The 19,068-nt window shown below is 36.6% G+C and overlaps 1 protein-coding gene across 1 annotated transcript in view; it reads left to right on the forward strand.

Moving 5' to 3' along the window:
- The window catches only part of SCEL (sciellin), a 147,051-nt gene that overhangs the window by 55,980 nt on the left and 72,003 nt on the right, over nucleotides 1–19,068 (forward strand). The window contains exons 8-9 of the mRNA XM_069062662.1: nucleotides 1,017–1,082; nucleotides 18,042–18,122. Of these exons, the coding sequence (XP_068918763.1) occupies nucleotides 1,017–1,082; nucleotides 18,042–18,122 (147 nt within the window). The remainder of the gene's footprint in view (nucleotides 1–1,016; nucleotides 1,083–18,041; nucleotides 18,123–19,068) is intronic.

The following is a 19,068-nucleotide window of genomic DNA, read 5'->3' on the forward strand; positions in this document are numbered from 1 at the left end:
TATTAGTGGGCCAGAAACCAAATGGTAATAATAAAAGACACAATGATGATTCATGCCTAGCTCTCATGCTTGTGACTTTTTGTGAATTTTTTGGGGGGAAATTAAAAAAAAAACACTTTAGTCTGTCTAGCACCATAATTAAGAAACTTCTGTTCTTTGGCCCCTCAAGCCTAGAGTTACAATGGACCTTAGAGGTCAGTTAGTCTAATCTGCCACTCTTTACAGGAGTCTCTTCTACAGTGCGCCTCATACATGGTCATTGAGCATTTACTTCAACACTACTATTGGCTGGAAATTTGCTACATTGCAAAGCCTTATTGAACAGTTTGAATGTTTAAGATGTCAAAAGATTGAGTTGAAATTTGAATTGCTAACTTTTCACCCATTTGTCCTACTTCTCTCCTTTGTTGTGATAAAAAAAAATAACATCTACCACATGACAACCTATCATGTATTTGAAGACAGCTATTATGGTTGCCCCCATCTTCTTCCACCAGATTAAACATCCTTAGTCCTTACAATTGTTCTCCATAGAGTATGTTTTCCAGACCCCTCATTTTCCTGTCTATCATCCTTTGGACACTTTATTGCTTTACCCTTTAATCTTTTTGCTGGACCTCTCAGATGCTACTGTCAATCCAAAGGGTAATTAAGTAAGGTTTCATTTTTTTTTGTATTGGCAAAAAGCTTTCTGCACCAAAGGTGACACTATTTAGGCCCAGAGTTTGATTCTTTTTATTTTCAGTCATTATTTTTTTGACAGTATCATCACTACAATGTCTTATTATTTAATGTCCAAAGGAAACCAGAAAACTGATTTCAATGTAGAAAGCATGAATGTATCATGAGTATTTTCCATTTTATTTGTAAGAATTAGTACTTGTAAAAAAAATAACCTAATATAAAATAATTTGTCTTTTTGATTGCCAAATGTTGTAATTTGATCCTAAAAAGACACAGCTTTGGGATTAGATCTTCTGAAAATTCTGTTTATAATATGTGTTATTTTTTAACAGACAATCCTGGTTTCCACCACCACATCCAGGGTATAATGCCACCCAGAATACAGCAGGAAATAGAAGGTAAGGAAGAAAGGCAAAACTAATTTGCTGGGTTATTTTATAGGAGCGTAGGTCCTACTAAAAGAAAAAACAAACTTGTTTGAGATACTTTGGAATATTGTTGCTATTCAGTCGTTCAGCTCTGTCCCCTTTGTGATCCAGTGGACCATAGGATGACAGGCCCTTCTATCCTCCACTATCTCTTGAAGCCTGTCCAAGTTCACATTCTTTGTTTCTATGACACTAGCTATGTATCTCATCCTCTGCCATCCCATTTTCCTTTCCCAACATCAGGGTCTTTTCCAATGAGTCCCAACTTTTCATTATGTGACCAAAGTATATAAACTTCAGCTTTAGTATTTGACCTTCCAGTGAATAGCTTGTATTAATTTCTATAAGTATTAGCTCTGATTGATTTCACCTCCTTGCTGTTCAAGGGACTCTCAAAAGTCTTCTTTAGTACCATGATTTGAAAGTGTGGCACTTTCCAACTCTCACAGCCATGCATTGCTACTGGAAAATTTGACTATACAGACCTTTTTCAACAAGATAATATCTCTGCTTTTTAGTATATAATCCAGATTTGCCATAGCTTTCCTTCCAAGGAGCAAGAGTCTTTTAATTCCATGGCTGCAGTTGCCATCTGCTATTATCTTTGCACCCAAGAATATAAAATCTGATATTGCTTCCATTTCATCTCCTTCTAATTGCCAGGAAGTGATGGAGCCAGTTGCCAAGATCTTAGTTTTTTTGATGCTAAGCTTCATGCCAGCTTTTACACACTCCTCTCATCAAGAGGCTTCTTAATTCTTTTTCATTTATGCCATCAGAGTGGTATCACCAAGCTTATCTGAGATTATGGATATTTCTTTTGGCAACCTTAATTCTGGCTTTTGATTCATCCAGACTGGCATTCCATATGATGTACTGTATGCAAGTTAAATAATGTGATGATATAATATTGTATTACTCCTTTTCCGATCTTAAATTAATCAGTTGTTCCATGTTCTAATTGTTGCTTCTTGACCTGCATACTGGTTCCTCAAACAAGTAAGATCATTCAAATACACCCATCTCTGAGAACTTGACATATTTTGTTGTGATCCACACAGTCAAAAGCTCTAGTGTAGTCAGTGAAGAAGTAGATGTTTTTGTTTTTCTGGAACTCCCTTGCCTTCTCCATAATCCAGCAAATGTTGGCAATTTGGTCTCTGGTTCCTCTATGTCTTTGAAAATCAGCCTGTTCTGGTAATTCTCTGTCCACACATTGTTGAAACCTAGATTAAAAAATACTAAGCATAATCTTGCTGGTGTTTGAGATGAACATTCTTTGTCATTGCCCTTCTTTAGGGTTGGGATGTAAACTGAAATTTTCCAATCCAGTGGCCACAGTTGAGTTTTCCAAATTTGCTATCACATTGAATGCAGCACTTTAACAGCACTATCTTTTTGGATTTTAAATAGTTCATTTGGAATTCTGTCACCTCCACTAGCCTTATTGTTAGCAATGCTTCCTAAGGTCTACTTGACATTGTTCTCCAGGATGTCTGACTCTAAATCAGTAACTACACCATCATGGTTATCACTCATGTTAAGATCTTTCTTGTATAATTCTGTGTATTCTTGTCACTTCTTAATCTTTTCTACTTCTCTTAAATCTCTACCTTTTTTTGCTTTTGATCATGCCCATTTTTACATGCAACATTAATTTGATCTCTGATTTTATTTTTTTAATTATATTTAAGAACAATTTTCTACTCATTTAAAAAATAATTTGAATTCCAAATTCTTTCCTTCCCTTTCCTCACTACCCATTGAGAAGGCAAGCAGTTTGATATAGGTTAGACATGTGCAGTCATGTAAAGCATATATTTTCATATGTTGTAAAAGAAAACAGAGAAAAAGAACAAACAAGAAAAATAAAGAAAGCTTAGGGAAATAATTATGCTTCAATCTGCATTCAGACTCCATTGGTTCTTTCTTTGGAAGTTGATAGCATTTTTCTTCATAAGCCCTTCAGAATTATCTTAAGTCATTGTATTACTGAGAATAGCTATGTCAGGAGTGGGGAACTTGTGACCTGGAGACCACATGTCACCCTCTAGGTCCTCAAGTATGACCCTTAGATTCAGTAGAAGGGTAGCACTTCAGGACTTAGAGGGCCACATGTGGCCTCTAAGCTGCAGGTTCCCTGCCTCTGAGCTAAGCCATTTACTGTTTGATCATTGTCCAATATTACTGTTATTAAGTATAATGTTATCGTGGCTCTGCTCACTTCACTTTGCATTAGCTTATGTAAGTCTTACCAGGCTTTCTGAAGGCACCCTGCTCATCATTTTTTTATTACACAATAGTAGTCCATCACTATGATATACTGCAACTTATCCAGCCATTCACCAAATGATGATTATCCTCTCAATTGCCAATGCTTTGCCACCAGGAAAAAAAAGAGTGGCTATGAATATTTTTGTATACATAGGTCATTTTTCTTTTTAAAAAATTTCTTTGGAATACAGGCCTAGTGGTTGTATTTTCTGGGGCAAAAGGCATGTGCAGTTTTATAGGCCTTTAGGCATAGTTTCAAGTTCCTCTCCAGAATGGTTAGATGAGTTCACAACTCTACCAATAGTATATTAGTGTCCCAATTTTCCCACATCCCCTCTTAACATTTGTCATTTTCCTTTTCTGTTATATTAACCAATCTGATAGGTGTGAGGTGGTACCTCAGAGTTGTCTTAATTCATATTTCTCCAATAAATTGTCATTTAGAACATTTATTCAAATTTTTATGGATAAATTTGATTTCTTCATCTGAAAACTGCCTGTTCATATCCTTTGACCTTTTATAAATTGTAAAATGACTCATATTCTCATAAATTTGACTCAGTTCTCTACATGTTTGAGAAATGAAGTCTTTGTCAGAATAATTTCCTATAAATCCCCCCTTCCCCAGTCTTCTGCTTTCCTTCTTATCTTGGTTATATTGGTTTTGTTTGTACAAAATCTTTCTAATTTAATGTAATCAATGTTATCCATTTTATACCCCACAATGTTCTCTCTTTTTTGTTTAGTCATAAATTCTTCTCATCCATAGATCTGAAAGGTAAACTATTTCACGCTCCCCTAATTTGCTTATGGCATCACCTTTTATGTCTAAATCATGTAATTCACTGCTATCTGCTTCCATTTTATAGGTGAGTTCATCTCATTCATAGTTGTAATTTACTAACTGTGTATTTCCCTTCATTCTACTGTTTCCCACAATTTCTTTCTCTCTCTCTCTGTCTTTCTCTCTGTTTCTCTGTCTCTGTCTTTCTCTCTCTCCCTCTCTCCTTACCCCCCTTTCTTTCTTCAAAAGTGTTTTGCTTCTGACCACTGCCTTCCCCAATCCATCCTACCTTGTATCAGCCTGCCCCATTCTCTTATCCCCTTCCCCTCCTACCTTGCTGTAGGATAAGACAGATTTCTCTACCCAACTGAATGTGTATATTATTCCCTCTTTGAACCAACTTCAGTGAGAACAGGGGTCAAGCATTGCTCACCACCACCCCATCTTCCCTCTATTGTAAAAGCTCTTTTGTACCCTTTTTATGTGAGATAATTTATCCCTTTCTATCTCTCTCTTCTACCTTCTTCCACTATATTCCTCTTTATCACCCCTTAATTTTAATTTTTGGATATCATTATTTTTTAATTTTAATTTTTGGATATCTTTCTGTCATAGTCAATGTTTCTCCACCTTTGACTGCAAAATTAGTCTGATTTTGATATTGATGATCTTGTGATGTTCATGTGTGGAGTTGCCTTTTCGGTTGCTGCAAAAGAGTGTTTGCTATGACCAGTGTGTTATCTTGGCATGACTATTAGTCTCTGCCTGGCTTCATTTTGTATTACAAGGCCAAACTTGCCTGTTATTCCCATTATCTTTTTATTTCCAACTTTAGTATTCCAATCCTCTATGATGAATGTGACATCTTTTTTTGGTGTTATTTCTGGGAGATAAAAGAACAGATCTTTGACATCAGTAGTTGAATCATAGGTTTGTATTACTGTGATGTTGAACAGTTTGCCTTGGATTCAAACAGATATAATTTTATCATTTTTGAAATTATTTCCTAGTACTGCTTTTCTCACCCTTTTGTTAACAATGAGGGCTACTCTATTTCTTCTAAGGGATTCTTGCCTGTAGTAGTAGATGGGATGATCATCTGAATTATATTCTTCCATTCCCATCTATTTAAGTTCTCTGACACCAAGTCAACGTTTAATCTTCCATCTTTTATTTTACCATATACAGCTTACCTTGGTTCATGGATCATACATCCTAGTATGATATTTATTGATTGATGGGTGAATACTGATCTTGATAGCATCAGTTTTTCCTTTTGTCATAAGTCGCATCTGCAGCCAAGTTTCCTTTCAGCTTTGGCCCAGGTGCTTTATTCTTTCTGAAGCTACCTGTAGTCCCCCACTCATGCCCAGTAATATGCTGGATGCCTTCTGACCCGAAAGGTTCATTTTCCAGTGTCATATCTTTTCTCATTTTGCTATTGTCCATGGGGTTTTCTTGCAAAGGTACTGGAGTGGTTTGCCATTTCCTTCTCCAGTGAATCACTTTTTTTTAGAACTCTCCACTATGACCTGTCCATCTTGGGTAATCCTGCATGGCATAGCTCATAGTTTCATTGAACTATGCAAGCCTCTCTGCCACAGTAAGGCAGTGACTCAAGAAGAAACTTTGTAATATGTTGAAGGTAAATACAAAGCCCTAACTTGACTAGCGTGTCACTCTTGGAAGTTGGGTGTGACGTATGGTCATCCCAGTCATCCACTGACCTGAAAAAAAACTGGGAAGCATATGGTAAAGACAATACCAAGCAGTGGTTAGATGCATCAAAAGTTTCTGGTACACAATTGTTCTTGTCATACAATGGGTAAAGCAGCATGGGCAATATGATATTATATAACAATTTAAAATACAGATTATGTAGAGGACCCTTTTATTATGGAACTGCTAGGACAATCACTTCAGCATCCACTCAACAAAATGTTTGTTAAATACTATCCTCAAGACTGTTAAATTGCTGTCGTCAAGAAGTGTTGGACAATGAGGTGATACAAACATAAAGAAGTCCCCTCCTTTAATGAGTTTACAATCTGCCTGGAAAGACACACATACACACACAACTTATATGCCATCAAATAGCAAAAGTGCATTACTGATCTATCACCAGATGCTATGAAAGTTTTTAGGAAGACAAGCTTACTTCTGGTTGGAGAGAATCAGTTAAGGCTGCAACTAAGCTGGGCCTTCTTGAAAGGTGAGTCAAAATTTCAACAGTAGAGATGTGGAAAGGACAGCATTTCAGATGTGAGCTCTTTGTTTAACTCTTCTATTACCCCAGATACTGCAGTATTTTTATGTCACTTCCATTTTCATCCTTTTATTCTTATTACTGCCATCCTAGTTAAGACTTTAATTATCTCACTTCTGGGCTACTTCAGTAGTTTCCTAATTGGTTCTATTATGTTTCATTGTTACTCAGAAATCTTTCATTTTATAATGCCTTCAAAAACTAGTTCTATCTTCTTAGCCTGCCTTTCAAGAGTCTTCAGAATCTGGGCCCAGCCTTCCTTCCTGGATTCTATCTTCCTCTACTCATTATATATACCCTATTGTTTTGCCAGATTGGATGATCCCTTGTCTAAATACAATTGATACTGTTTTGTCTCGTTTCTTTTGCTCTTGCTCTTCCATCCCTTTAAAATGTTCTTTTCCTCTATCTCCATGTGTTGGAAAACTACTCATCCTTCAAGACATTACTTGAATAGCAATTTAAGTTGGTTGGTTGGGTGGTTTCCTTAGTTCTACAAGAGGACCAAAATGATATCACTAAGCTAGAGTCAAGTTTCAATGTGTCTGAGTGTGGTGATCAGATCAATATGAGCTTGGAATGCTCTACCATAGGTTGGGCACCAATGTGAAAATTTGGGGTAGATACTCTAAAATATACATATAAATAAACTATACTTGAATAACAATTCAAGTGATTCTTCTCTGAACCATACTCCTCCCCCTCGCCCCCCCCATCATGCGATGAGAGTACTCTCCCACCTCCTACAGTACCTTGTTCATTTGTCTTTTATGCCATGTGTTACATTTTTACCCTATGTTACAGGTATGTATAATCATTTTCTCTACTAGAAGAATAGGGACTGTCTCCTGGTCATCTTTATCTTTTACAATGACTGGCCTAGCCCTTTGCACACACAACAGATACTCAGTAAGCATTTAGCTGAATGAGTGAATGAATGACTTCATTTGGGAGAAAAGGAGGAGTTAAGGGAGCAATTTCTGAGGATTTGAGGGTGCAGTGTCTAATATTCCCTTTGGAAAAGTCAATCTCTTTTTTTAAAATAGTGTTTTGTTGATATGTTTTAAGATTGCCTAGATTATCTCCACTGTAGCTCTTTTTCTGTGGCCATCTCTCGTAACAAAGAACTTTTTGTTTAAAGAAAAAGAGCAAGAACAGAAAAGCTTTTGCAGCAACATTCCTCTCCTCTCCTCTCCTTGCAAAGCAGCTGGGGCATATCTTTTCACATCTCTTCTTCAAGGCTGAGCTTGTTCTTTATAATTTTTCAATATTTAAAAATTTTTTGTGGTTCTTTCCATTTACATCATTGTATTTACTCTATATAATGTTTTCCCAGCTCTGCTTAATTCACTTTGTATCAGTAAATGTAAGTCTTTCCATGCTTCTCTATCTTATTTTTTCCTCTATGTGCAGTCAGGTTTGCTTGGTATTATCAGTTACTGTTGTCCTCGAGAGCACAGATACCATTTTTGACTCATCTTATATACCCTTACCTATTGAAATGTTCTTAGAGTCAGTAGGAGCAGGTATCTGGGATGTTCAATGGCCACGATGAGAATTCCCATGTAAATTATTCAACTACACAAGGCTTTAGTGGAAGAGATGAGATAAACCCTCCCCCTCATTCTCAGAGCTGCTTGTCCTGTGGAGCTCTTTGTTAATGTTATCCTATTAGAGAAGGAGGAGTGGGAGCGGCAGTGAATACAAGTAAACAATATTCTGGTTTAAACATCTGATTGTTTAATGGGTTAGTAATTCCCAGCTTGATCTAAGGGGGATAATTCCTAAATAAGTTAATATCTGCTATTATGATTTCAGTTATCTACATCATGGTATAAACAGTAGTCTATAAATGGAAAGAACCACACACCAAAAAATTTTTTTAAAATGTAACGGAATTATAGAGATCAAGCAGGACTCAAATAAATAAATATGACAACTCCTTCCCACCCCCAACATACCCCTCTATGGTGGCTATAGCTGTAGAGAATCAATCAAAAGAGAGATGTTGTAAAGGTAGAATTGATAAGACTTGGAAAGTAGTTGGATATAGGGAGGACAAAGGAAGGAAGAGTCAAGGATGGTGCTGAGCTTGCAAACCCAGAGGACTGGAAGGATGATGGTACCCTCAACAGAAATAAGGAAATTGGAAGGAGGAACAGCTGGGAGCTAGGTAGGGAAGAATGATTTCCATGTTGGACGTGTTTGCTCTGAGGTTTTGGTCTTTCTCAAGGAAAAAAATAAGGGAAGACAACCTAGGAATTCTGAGGTTCAACTCTTTTTATTCTAAGTATTTCTATACCCACCAAGTCTTAACCTGATAGAATTGCTATTCACAGTGTTGACCATATGCTTCCAACATCTCTTCTTATTTTATTCCTCTATTCATTATTAATATATTAATGTAAACCATTATTATAGGCAACTTATTTTATAACCTGACTGCACATGGAACTGAAGGGCTATTCACAAGTTCACTTTTCATGTTCCCAATTCAATTGTACTAGTTGAAATATGCCTGCAGAAAAAAAGACATTTGGCTGTTTGCCCTGGCAATTTATGGTTTATTGGTTGTGATTCAGCTGGGGAAAGGAGATGAATTATAATCCTTCTTCTGCACACTGGCTGACATCCATGGCACTGAAGCTAAGGACAAAAGGTTACTATCAGAGCAGATCGATCAGTTTAAACATTCGTTCCTTTTTTAGAGTCATGGATGATACATTTAGTAGGTACCATAAAACTTTTCTTTGTCAGGAGGGGCAACACTACTTCAGATTTACCTGCTGAAAAGGACTGAATCATACTAATACAATAATAAAACTCTTGATTGTTAAAGTACTTTTCATTTGAGAAACTTGAAACTACAACTTCTCTTTCTTACTTTTTAATATTTTTTGTTATGTTTCTTTTTAGCAAACTTGGCTAGATTTTTAAAATTAGCTTTCTGATTGACTTAAAATTTTTTTCTTCTCTGACTTCACACATGTGCAGGGCTCTATTATCTTTCAAAAACAAAAACCCCAACCTAGTACCTTCACATGGCCCCCTGTTCTTTCTTACGATGACTCCATTTCCTTTCTTCTTTTCATATTAACTCTTTCATAAGCAGTCTATGCCTGCTACCTTTATTTCCTCTCTATCCAATTGTTTCTTCCTTTCTATTTCTGTCAGTGGTCTAGATAAGACCTTTATCATCTTATACCTTATGCTAGTACAATGGCCTACTTATTAATATTCATACTCTCCCCAATCAAATCCACTTTACAAATCATTGCAGTTTAATCTTCCTAAAAATTACATCATGCATCATGTTAACATGTCCTACTCAAAAATCTTCAATGCCTTTAGGAATTATCTTATGGTTCAAACTCTGTACCCTGGCATTTGAGATCCCGAAAGACCATCCCTAGCTTTACATGCTATATATAAGCCTTCTAACCAGTGGTATACTGGTAAATGTTTAATGATTGTCTCTCTGGGTGTAGGGGGTGGGGAGAGCATTACACACTTTTTAGTTTAATTTGTATCATTAACATTTTCTCCATCACTTTCTTAAGTATGGAAATTAACAAAGCAATAAACCAATCCCTGATTTTTCATGTCTATTATTTCTGATGTATAAATGCTTATGCTGAAAATTACCAATTAGCTCTCAAGAACCGTTATTAGGTGACTCTAGCACAGACCTGCTTCTAACCTAGTCAAACTAATCCACTTAGGTGATTGATATTCTTTTCCCCTCCTTAACAATGCTCTCTTCCTTCTTTCTCACCCATTGAAATCCTGCTCATCCAAAACTCAAAAATCCAAAAAAAAGCTCAAATTTCACTTTTTCCCCACATAGCTTTCCCAGCAAATTATATATAGTCACTCCCTCTCCTGACTGTACAGTGATTATTATCTCTATCATTTATTTGGCAATTAATTTTCCTGAGGAGACTATATCCCCTGTCTTCAGTCTATTTATAATTATTCCCTGGGTTGTATGCTTAAGATATGATCCATGATTATTAATGCAGAACTTTTTAAAATGCCTACTTCATCTCAATCTGCCTTTCTTTGCTGAGCTTCGCTGGTGTTCATCTAACATTGTTGTCAATGGAACCATGGATATTGGCCATTTCTAGCCTAATGCTATGAGTGCTAAAACTATTGTAATGCATTCTCCCTATAAACAAACATCCAAGAAGGTATGATAGGTTTAGGTATTATTTCAGAAAAATTCTCATTCTTATTTGAACAGTAGATAAGAATGCTGGAGCTAGAGTCAGGAAGATTCTGGTTTCACATCCAACTTCTGACAGTCATTGGTGTGAATGTGTTCATCACTCACTTTTTTGAACCTCACTCAGTTCTCTAAGTCAAGGGTGGGGAAACTTGCAGGCTGGAAGTCACTTGTGGCCCCCTAGGTTCTCAAGTGTGGCCCTTTGATTCAAAGGATTGAGGACCTAGAGGGTCAATGAAGTTTGGATTCAGTCAAAGGGACTCACTTGAGGACTTAGAGGGCCAGGCCACAGGTTCAGATCGTAAAATGAAGTACGTCTGGGGCCAGCTGCATACAGCAGGGCATATAAGGCATTTACCAGCCAGGACAATGAAGCCTAGTATGGGAGTTTCAGAGCAGTAGGGGCATGGTCTCTAGTCTCTGGTCTCTGATCTGTTATCTCCTGGAGGATGCAACAGCAAAACAGCAGGCAAGAATGTGAATAGGGTGTATATGAGAAAGAAATATAGAATAGAAGAGAAATGTAAAATGTGGTGAATAATGAAAATTATTGGATACTGTTGAAATATACAATTGGGAAATATTCCTTCAGACTCTCCTCCTCTAACTCCTACTGTTTCCTCCCCTGATATCTACTGCCATTATGATATTTATCAGAAAGTTCTCCCTCCAGAGAAAATTAGCTGTCAGTAATCACCAGTGTACATCTTTGTTTTTTTTAGTTGTTCATCTATTTTCAAACTTAGAGTCATTTTGGAAGATTAATAACATTTACTAGTCCTGAAGAAAGTATGAAATGTGTCTAAATTGCATAAAAAGGTTCTTTTAGGATGAATTATTTACTGATATATTATAGGAAGATCAGTTGGAATAAAATGTTTTCCCCAATGTCTCTGTCATATTTTCCCACAAGTATATAAAGAGTCCAAGAGAAAATTGGATCAAGCCTATAGCACACATGGCAAAAAGGGTAACTCAACTCCTAGAAGTCCTTTTACTTGATCTTCAAGATGTTCCTCTTAGAGGAGGGGATCCAGTTTCTTAGTTCAGAATGACAAATACAATATATTACTTTCTTTTAGGAGAGTTAATAATATTGTCATTGTTTATACCACAACATAGCATAAAGACAGGCAGTGTGGGAAAATGAATAAGGAACTGAGCGTGGAGACAAGAAGACCTAAACTGGAGTCCTGACCAGAAGGAAGTATATGGCCCTGGGCAAATCTGCTAATCTCCTAATGCCCCCAGGGAAATCTCCTGGAGTAAGGCCTCAGTGCCCCCAAGTCATCAATAAGCTTTTATTAAGTGCTCTGTGCAAGCCTTTGTGTTAAGTGCCAGAAATACAAATATAAGTAGAAAGAGACAGTCCTTGTCCTCAAGGAGCTTGGTACTTGAAGGTGTATAAGTACAAGAAGGTACTTGGCATGGTGACAATTTTAGAGGAAATCCAGAAGGTGAGTCAGAATTATAGCCTGGAGAAGAGAGAAAATATAAGTGTCTTCCTTAGAGGTTCTGGGAGGGACCAGTCTATGGGTGTAGAGATAGAAGTATTTCCAATGTGTGAAACACAGAGATGTAGTGAGCTTCCAGGGTGGAGAGGTTTATGAGACATTGTAGAAAATGTCTCAGAGGAAAAGCAGGGGTGCAACCTGGAGAAATTCCCTGAGGGAATTCTCTAAAACCATAATTGCCAATTTTTATTCAAAGCAACCTTGTACCACTCACCTATCTATACCTTGGCTCTAAAGCCCTTGGCACAAAAAATGTTATGCAACTTTTCCTCTCCACCCTCCATTCCATTAAATCAAAATAAGGCATATGATTCAGGCTTGTAACTGTGGATGGATGACTGATAACCAAAGGTCCTTTCAGAAATTTACTGAGAAGTGAATATATAGTACTCGTTTACCAGAGCATACTCAAAAAAATTATCTACTCTGGTCAGTCGGTGACTACAAAATAATAATAATAGGGGAAACACATAGTAGTTTCTAGAATAATGGTCAAAATGCAAAGAAGAAAATGTTTCTAATATTCATTTTTTTTTTTTAAGCAATCGGGGTTAAGTAACTTGCTCAAGGTTACACAGCCAGTTATTTCTGGGTGTGGTGCTGAGTACCTGAGCCCAGATTTGATCCAGGTCATCCTGACACTGGAGCCGGTGCTCTTACTCGCTGTGCTACCTGGCCGCCCCTCTAATATTCATTTTCACCCCCAATATCCCAAGTATCTGACAACAAAATTGCAGTAATTCCTTAATTAAATTCTTTCTATATACCATCTTAATTTTTTTCTCACTTGTTTCACATATTTTCCTTCTCCTCCTCCTCCTATCCTTTCCAGTTAGCTGATTGGTGGACAATTAAAAGAAAAATGCTTGATCGATTTGTGAGTTGCCATGACAACCTTGCTCTGCAGCTATTTTTTGACTGTAAACCATAAATGATGTTTAAAAAAAAACCCACCATGAAACTATTTCCTTATTACTTTAATATTGTTAACCCTTTGGGTACCAGTTCATTTACAAATCTAATAATATAACAAGTAAAAATACCTATATTTGATCAACTGGAATCTGTTTTGCATTAACTTATAATGTTTTATGAATAAAAAGATTCTGAGATAAAATCTGTTAGTCAAATTGGAGACTGTTAACGGTGAGATTTGTATTCATGTTTTACTGTATTCATAGATTATTCATTAACTTTTGCAATAATTATTTTAGTGTTTACAAATACATGTACATTTTGGTTTTACATTTTAAAAATAATTTTATGCATGGAAGATGACCCAGAATCACCAAATTAATATGCTAACACATGTTGTTATTGAGAACATCTCTCTTTAGTCCTGGGGGCATAATAAATGCAGTTCCCAGTTTACAAACAGAATCATTGAATTTGAGAGTTGGAAAGTAACTAAGGATGAACTATTTCATTTTTAGATGAGAAAACTGAGAAGATAAGAGAAAAAAGAGAGCAAATTTGTTAAATAACTTAAGTCTAAAACCCGGGTCTATTAACTATTGGCAGTGTTTTTGTTCAACTATACCATGCTCTGATTTTTTTTTTAAATCTGGTGCATTTTTGTTTCCTCGGATTGAAAATGCTTTCACTACCTCAATAGCTTCTTTCTTCATTTTTGCACACAAAAGCCGTCTCCTTCTGCATACAGATGTATGCAGATATGTTTGAGGAGACAGGCTTTTGCCCTCCATTATTTTACAATAATGAGCAATGTTGACTTCTGATATTTTGAACTTCTGTTTATTGGCCTTTCTGAGAGGAACTGAAACAGATGGAAAGAGCTGAATTTCTCTGATTTTTGCATGAACAAGGCAAAATAACAGTTGATCTGCATATTGAGAGAATTCTTAATATAGTTTTATTATGAAAAAAGAGACCCTGCCTCTGATGACAAGTAATCCTGTCTTATAGGTTTCCAAAGGGGCTTACAAGTATGAGATTGTTAAATAACAGATGACTTTTCTTGCCAATTTGTCAAAAAGTCTTAAAATAATTTAGCAGCCAATAAGTATTTTTCCAATCTGAAAAGCTCTAAGTAATCCAACATGGAGTCTGGGAGTCCTTACTGTTTACTGTAAAGGCATTTTCTATTTAATATCACTAACTGGTTCTGCAAAACTATGATACTAGGTGAAACATCATTGTAGTGAATGCTATTTCCACGAGAATCAAATCATTATTATGAGGTAACATTGTTGGTTGGTCAAAAATCCTACTATAAAAGGTTAAATTAGTCCTTTATGGGAAACTGGAAAAGGGCAATCTTATTATGCCTTTCTTTAAAAGCAATTTCTTCTTTCCCTTATTCCAGGGACAGAGGTTTTTCACCTAGCAGAAGAGGGCAATGGAGATCCACTCTAAACCTCCCCCTTCAGGTCTGGGGTTGGCCTATGCATATGTGTGTGCAGGCTTCCTCTCTGCTATGCTGATTTCCTCCCCCTATTCCTCATCCCAGATGCCAGGCAAAGAATTCAAGGCAAAGCAATAACAGTAATAGCAATAAATCATTGTTATTCACTCGTTTCAGTCATGTCTGACTCTCCATGATCCCATTTGGGGTTTTCTTGGCAAAGATACTGGAGTAGTTTGCCATTTCCTCCTCCAGCTTATTTTACAGATGAGGAAACTGAGGCAAATAAGATTAAGTAACTTGCCCAAAATCACACAGCTAATAAGTGTCTGAGGCAGGATTTGAACTCAGGACTTGACTGTAGGCCCAGTGTTCTATCATCACATCATCTAACTGCCCTGACATAGACGATGACCTATCAAAGGAGAATAAAGAGAATACAGATAGGTGGGACGAAAACCAAGAGACAACATTGTCACAAAAACTCAGAAGAAGAAAAGAAGGGTGTTCAGGAGCGAGCGGTGAGTGCGCATCAGCCATTCCTGTGACTTCTATGGCATTCATATAATATTGACCCTTAGCTAGCTGGACCCTATTATAGTCTATAATTATTTCTTGTACATTGAAGTGTTTTGTCTCTCCAACCTTATGACAAACTCCTTGAAAGACAAGACTGTACTTTTTTCTTCTTTTATATATCCCTTAGTACTTGGTACAGTGCTTGGATAATAGGTTCTATGTTCAATATAGACTTTTTTTTTGTTATAAATAAATTTTTAAAAATACTTTGAAAATGTCTATTGATGAAAGAAATGTTGCTAGGTGCCTTATGTATGGATTGATAGGCAAATCTTTGGAAGGGTATGAATCTGATGGGGAAAAATACCTCTTTTTTGCTGAAAATTGGAGGTGAATATGATAAGACATGAGAGACTAGGTGGTATAGTGGCCAAAGTGCTAAATGGGGTCCTGACCCAGCCAACTGAGCAATGACAGGAGAATTGAACACTGAAGGAGTAATTCATTAGTAGATATCCTATCATGTCTGGTTTAGTCCAGCCCTCTGCTATAGTAAATAGCAAAAGAATGTCCTTTATCAAATTTGCCATTTTTGTAGGCCATACATCTCTTGACTTCATTGTCAAAGAAGTCACCAAGGCAAGGCAAAATATTTCAGGAACTTAAGGTAAATGAATAGGAAACATTTTCATCAAAACAGTCGTGATTTTTGAGTTTGTTTTCTGTCTTGTTTGAAAATCAAGCACAGCCTTCTGTGAACATTGTACAAAGCTCAGAATTAGACCAGTTCTCTTTATTTAGTTTTCTGCACAACTTTAGTCAAGAAGTTCTAATTCTAGAGAACTCCCTGGGTCTATCTTGGTGGGGAAGTTGATGTTCACAAAGAAAGGAGGCTTCTCAAAGCATTTGTCTGCAAGGAACATTCTACATGAGTACCTTTCTCTTCCTGTCTCTTGAAAACATTCAGAGCAACAGCTTCCTCCTTTGCTTTTGCATTTAAATCGCCCATGCTTGGCAGCATGTTGTGCTCTTGGCAGGGCATAAATGAGCCCTCGCAGTTGGCTGTGGACTTCCTCAGTTTTGTCATCTGTGCTTGTCAGCACATAGATGGAAATGAAGGCCCCTTTGAGGTGGGTTGAAATAAACCTGGCATTGACTGGCCTCTGTCCCAGCAGGGGTGAAAATGCATCCTAGTGCTGAATAAAATTTCACTTCTCTGTCAACCCTACTTTCCCCCCTTCTCAACTCTATACACCCGCTGTTTCTATCCTGGGCATTCTTGGATCCATCCCAGGGCCATTTTCCTAAGTCCCTCCCCATATTATCCTTTTCTCTGGGATTTTCTCTCTTCCTACACTTACCATCAGTATTTAGAGAACCTTGTAGAGAATGTAGCCTGTTTAAAATGTTGAAAATTTAGCAGATGAAGATTTGGAATAAATCCTTTTATACCTTACACTAAACTGTGAAGTAGGCAAAGTAGGTCACCTTACTGTCTCCCCTTTGTGAACTCTTCTCGCCATCTCAGTTGTTCATCTTCTCCCCTTAGGAATTTGTACCCGTCTCACTCCCTAATCACCTTCCACATCTTCTTATCAGTTAGTTGACAAACTCTGAAGTTTTAATAACAATAAATTAATTTATTATGTAATGTAATTAATTCAATAAATTTAATAATAAAAAATTAATTCAATCAATAAATATGAACTTATTCAGTACCTCCTATGTGCCAAGCACATAGGGAATTGTTGAATTCACATCAAAGTGTTAAAGGTTGAAAATGATTTTTTAGGTAAACACCCTTCTCAGAAGCATTTACATTTTTAATAGAAGGCCAGGCTTTAACTCAAGGACATAAATTATTAATGGTGGAATTTCAGGCATTCTTCCCATTCCTGCTAGGAATGGTGATACATAGGGGCAAGAAAGCCTCGGGGGTTCCTCAAATCATCACTTAAGTACTTAAATACTTTATAAGTCATCAACAGGCAAAACCAACTTGACATGTACAAATTTTAAAACTTCTAGTCTTCAGACTAATACCTGTTACCCTCCATATCATATGTATTCATAGGCCCTTAATATGACCTTGGCTCCCATCAGAGACAAAATATGCCATGACCTTCTTCCAAAGTTATGTAATTATACAATGCTAGTTCAGATAATAATAACAATATAGAACATTATGCAAATTACCTTTTTTAATCCTCACAATAAACCTGTGGGATAGGTACTATTTACTTTCCACATTTTCAGAGGAAGAAACTGATAGCATGGGGAAATTCGATGACTGGCCCAAGGTTACACAGTTAATATATATCCAAGGAAGGCTTCAAACTCAAGCATTTTCCTTATTCTATGGCTAGCACTCTTATCCACTGTACCATGCTAGTCTTAATACTATTCTAGTACTTTATCCAAAGGTTCAACCTGGCAATATTTATTTGCATCCTGTATTGATAGTGTTTAGGCAGAGATTTACTTGGGAATGTTAGCTCCTCTTTACCTTGAGAGCCAGTGAATTGAAAATATTTACTGATATTTTCCTAGCAGCCTGGAGGAGCTGACTTAATTAACAAAGAAGCTTATATTTTGATGGCTGAGTGCTGTTTATCATGCTCATGGGCTACTAGGCTGGTATGCCAAGGCTTTAGCAAAGAACCCTCATGAAGTGTTAAGCTATTTAAAGGATGTGTTGTACCTGAAATTGGAGTCGAAGTAGCTAAAAAAATAAAAAGTTAAACTGAATTTTTTTCACTTTCCATAATCATAATTTCTCATCTCTTCCAACCTCTGTCCATTACGGATTCTTACCTCTTTCCTCCTACACATTGTAATAGACTGATGTTCACATGTGCTGCTGGTGGGCATCATTGGATTAGATTATGGATGATATTTCTATTTAAGATTAAGTTGTATAGTTCATGACCTTGGAAAATTATCCTTTTTGTATAATGAAATGACTTTTTTGTTTTAAAGGGAATCAACTACTCTGCCCCTAACACTTCCAAGGCCTTATTCTCCAGTTCCAACACCTCCACAGGCACGACAGGATAATAGGTAAGTGAATAGGGATACCATGCTAATTATTAAATACTACACTGCTTCATTCAAACTAGACTGTGATACCTAGTGAAAGCATCCACTAATTTCCCACCAAAGCATATTCTGTTAGCTATTCTGCCGCCCCTAGAAACCCAACAGGATGCCTGGCATCCTGGGAATTTGTCCAGTCTATTTTGTAAGGGGTAACCTACCATAATCTTGGATCAGTGAATTTGCTTTCATATGGAAGGAATTACATTTCATATGACTTGTTCTAGCTTCATTACCTCTTTTAAGAAATCCATTCCTTCACCAGTGTCCTTAAAATGAAATTAGAACAACTTGCATATTTGAAATTGCTTTAATCACAGCAAGATAATTTAAATGAAAGGACATGTAAAGGAAATGTTTCCTTTATAATTAAGAGATAGCCTCTGGAGGAAAAATAATTGTTGAAGATGGTTTCTTGAGAATGAGTAAGAAAGTATAAGAAGGCCAGGCAAACTCACAGGAAAAGACCAAAGATAATCTTTGATCATAAATTGTTAAGAAAAACCAGAAGTCTACATTTTAACTTTGCTGATTCCCATTTCATGCTTAATTTAGTAACTGTGCTTGAAATATAAACCCATTTTGACTAAAACAAAGCTTTTCTCAATGTTTTTCTGGTAGGACTTTATTGAATAATGATTGATATAGATTCCTTTTTTTCCATTTGGAGGCCCAGAAAGGCAAACAATACATCTTTTGCATATGTAATTAAATGTTATTTAGCTCTGGTATAAAATCCTGGGTCCACAATTCTATATTTGCTTGGACATGAAGTCTGTTTTAGTACGGTGTTTTGTTTTGTTTTTTAATGTAAGTTATATGAATAGGGGTGTTATTTCAATGAACACTAGGCGGCAGTTCTAAAACCTTGCTATAACTACTACTATAGGAGGTGTGGTGTAGAATTCAT

This window comes from Petaurus breviceps, unplaced genomic scaffold, assembly GCF_028583685.1.
Source record: "Petaurus breviceps papuanus isolate PSGF00001 unplaced genomic scaffold, PetGlider_PUasm1.0 90491, whole genome shotgun sequence".
NCBI classification, from domain to species: domain Eukaryota; kingdom Metazoa; phylum Chordata; class Mammalia; order Diprotodontia; family Petauridae; genus Petaurus; species Petaurus breviceps.